Source organism: Podarcis bocagei, assembly GCF_964188305.1.
Source record: "Podarcis bocagei genome assembly, chromosome: 1".
Taxonomy (NCBI): domain Eukaryota; kingdom Metazoa; phylum Chordata; class Lepidosauria; order Squamata; family Lacertidae; genus Podarcis; species Podarcis bocagei.
Window position 1 is genome coordinate 85,538,410 of NC_138125.1, and position 2,735 is coordinate 85,541,144.

General features: G+C 38.7%; 1 protein-coding gene across 1 annotated transcript; it reads left to right on the forward strand.

Annotated features, from left to right (window-relative positions):
* Nucleotides 1–1,351: 1,351 nt before the first annotated feature.
* Nucleotides 1,352–2,278, forward strand: LOC308592759 (olfactory receptor 5AP2-like; the record flags this gene model as incomplete). Its single annotated transcript, XM_081204503.1, has 1 exon — nucleotides 1,352–2,278. One exon carries the CDS (start codon nucleotides 1,352–1,354, stop codon nucleotides 2,276–2,278), a length of 927 nt encoding a protein of 308 aa, XP_081060629.1.
* Between the last annotated feature and the right edge of the window lie 457 nt (nucleotides 2,279–2,735).

Below are 2,735 nucleotides of genomic sequence, written 5' to 3' on the forward strand. Positions count from 1 at the left end.
AGATTCCTCCTGATGGCTTATGAGCCCAAAGAAAGTCATGGCAAAGGAGTGGCTGGAAGAAGGCAGAGGTCATTTATTGGGGGGAGAGAAAGGAACTGCTGGTGGTGGGATGGGTTATCTACCTTCTAACACTATCATCAGGGCTTGTTTGGTCTAACAGGAAGATGGAGAAGATAGCAAGGAACATCTACCCTAAGCTCTGAAGGTTCTCAGGTCCCAGGACTGTGAGGCTGATACAGGGCTTTAAATATGGGCTAATTTGAGAATTCTCAGCCTAGGAGTTATCACAGAACAGAATAGCCCAAAGGTCACAATATGTGCAACATACTCATACCTACAGTACATTAAATAGAAGTTGAAATTTCACCTCACATTAGAGAGATGATGCTCAGAATAACTTTCCATTTCTCCCCTGTTAAAACCAATCAAAAGAGAAATTGCAACTGGTGGGGCAGTTTCTACCATATATGATCGGATTGCCCTGTCATGTAGGTGTGCTTGAAAAAGAAGAGGATGCCCACACTTAACCTTCAATGATGAATAGCAATAAATTGTCATAATATTTCCTGTATGGACACTTTAAACCTAATGACTAGTAATATTTTTTAAATAAATGCAACTAAGTACAACACATATATACATTTTAAGAAGATGTTCTGCTCAGAACTGCAGGTCAGGGTATCATATTTCAATAAGAGTCAGGAATTTTTTTTATTGTTTGTGAATGTATATGTGTGGTAATGCCTGAATTGAAATATTCTCAAAATTGAACTAAAAAAAATTAGTGTAATATATGAGCATAGGTTGTCCAGGTGTTTCCCCCCTATTCTTTTGTATATCATAATATCCCTAGTCATACTATCACTATATGTCAAGCGGAACCCACTTTAATGGAATGAGAAATGCACCTATGGTGAACACACCTTGCAGACAAGTGTAGTTTATTGTTGATAATCACCAAGTGATGAATACAAACAAGTAGGTCATGGATGCAAGTGTTTCTTGGGAATCTTCTTGTGTGGTCTGAATGGGGGTCCAATCCCACTCTGCTCCCACTACATGATCCCCCCTTTTATGTTGCAGAAGGCTATTTATCACAATATGATGGCAAGTGACAGTGCTTTGAATTCTGAAGCTGAAGAGATGAAAATTCAACACCATCCTCTTAAAAATCTTTTAAAACTCGCTGACCTGCCATATTCAAGAGGTTAAAATCTATTGTTTTTTAAAACACAGCTGTGAAGACTGATTACCAAATTTCTATGGTTTCTTTTGGCAAACTATTAAGAACCTACTTATTCCTCACCCATCTCCATCTTGTTTCTCTTTGATTCCATCAGGGAGAGAAAAGATGGCTGACAGGAACAGCAGTAGAATGAAGGAATTTGTGCTCTTGGGATTCACTGACCGTCCAGAATTGGCTGCCCCCTTGTTTGTATGGTTTCTAGTGAACTATCTCATCACTATTGTAGGGAATCTTGGGATTCTTATGCTAATCAGGTTTGATGCTCGACTTCACACCCCCATGTATTTCTTCCTTAGTAATTTGTCTTTCTTGGACATTTGCTACTCAACTACCATCAGTCCCAGGCTGCTGATAGACCTCTTAAGGGAAAGGAAAGTGATTTCTTTTACTGAATGTCTAGTTCAATTCTATTTCTATGCAACTTTTGCCACCACTGAGTGTTTCCTCCTGGCTGCTATGGCATATGATCGGTACATGGCCATCTGCAACCCGCTCATCTACACAATTATCATGTCTCAGAAGGTTTGTATTTGTCTGGTGGTTGGTTCATACATTGCCGGATCACTGAATGCTATGATACACACAGGTTGTATGACTCGTTTATCATTCTGTGGTCCTAATGTCATTGATCATTTTTACTGTGATGGTCCACCAATCTTTCAACTTTCCTGTTCTGATACCAGCCTCAATATCTTTGTGATGTTTGTAGTTGTTAGCTTTAACTTGATAAGCACCCATTTGACAGTTCTTATCTCTTACTCTTATATTGTTGCCACTATTTTGAGAATCCGCTCATCTGAGGGCCGGCACAAAACCTTCTCCACCTGCTCCTCTCACCTACTGGCTGTCATCATCCTTTATGGCAGCTTGATTTTTATGTATCTCCAACCTAATACATCAACAAACGGAGGCAAAGTGGCCTCTTTGTTGTATGCGGTGGTAATCCCCATGCTAAATCCTCTCATCTACAGCTTGAGGAATAAGGAAGTGAAGAGTGCTTTGAGACGGGTGATAGAGAAATATATTACGTAACAATTTAACACTTAATATTTATATAAAACTCCCTGCATCTACCCAGAGAAGCCTACAAGACTGAAGGAAAGGAACATTCTAGTTGAGAAAGGGAACCAAATATAGTAGAGAAGAATGCTTTAAGATGTTTAAAACATTTGTTCAATTTTACTGTGTAAATTACTTTGAGTACATTTATAATGGAAAAGAAACATATACATATTCTAAATAAATGCTCATAGTACTACACGTACATTCTCTCTGGTATACAACAAGCTAGTAACGTAAGCTAGTAACGCTGGAGAAATCCATGATGAAAATTTGATTGGGCACATTTATCTTGGACAGATCTGCCAGTGACTTTTTACCAGGATAACTACCGTATTTTTCCATCTATAAGACTCCCCCATATATAAGATGCCCCCTATTTTGCGGGACTCAGATTTAAGAAAATGGAGAAGATGTATCTGTGTATAAG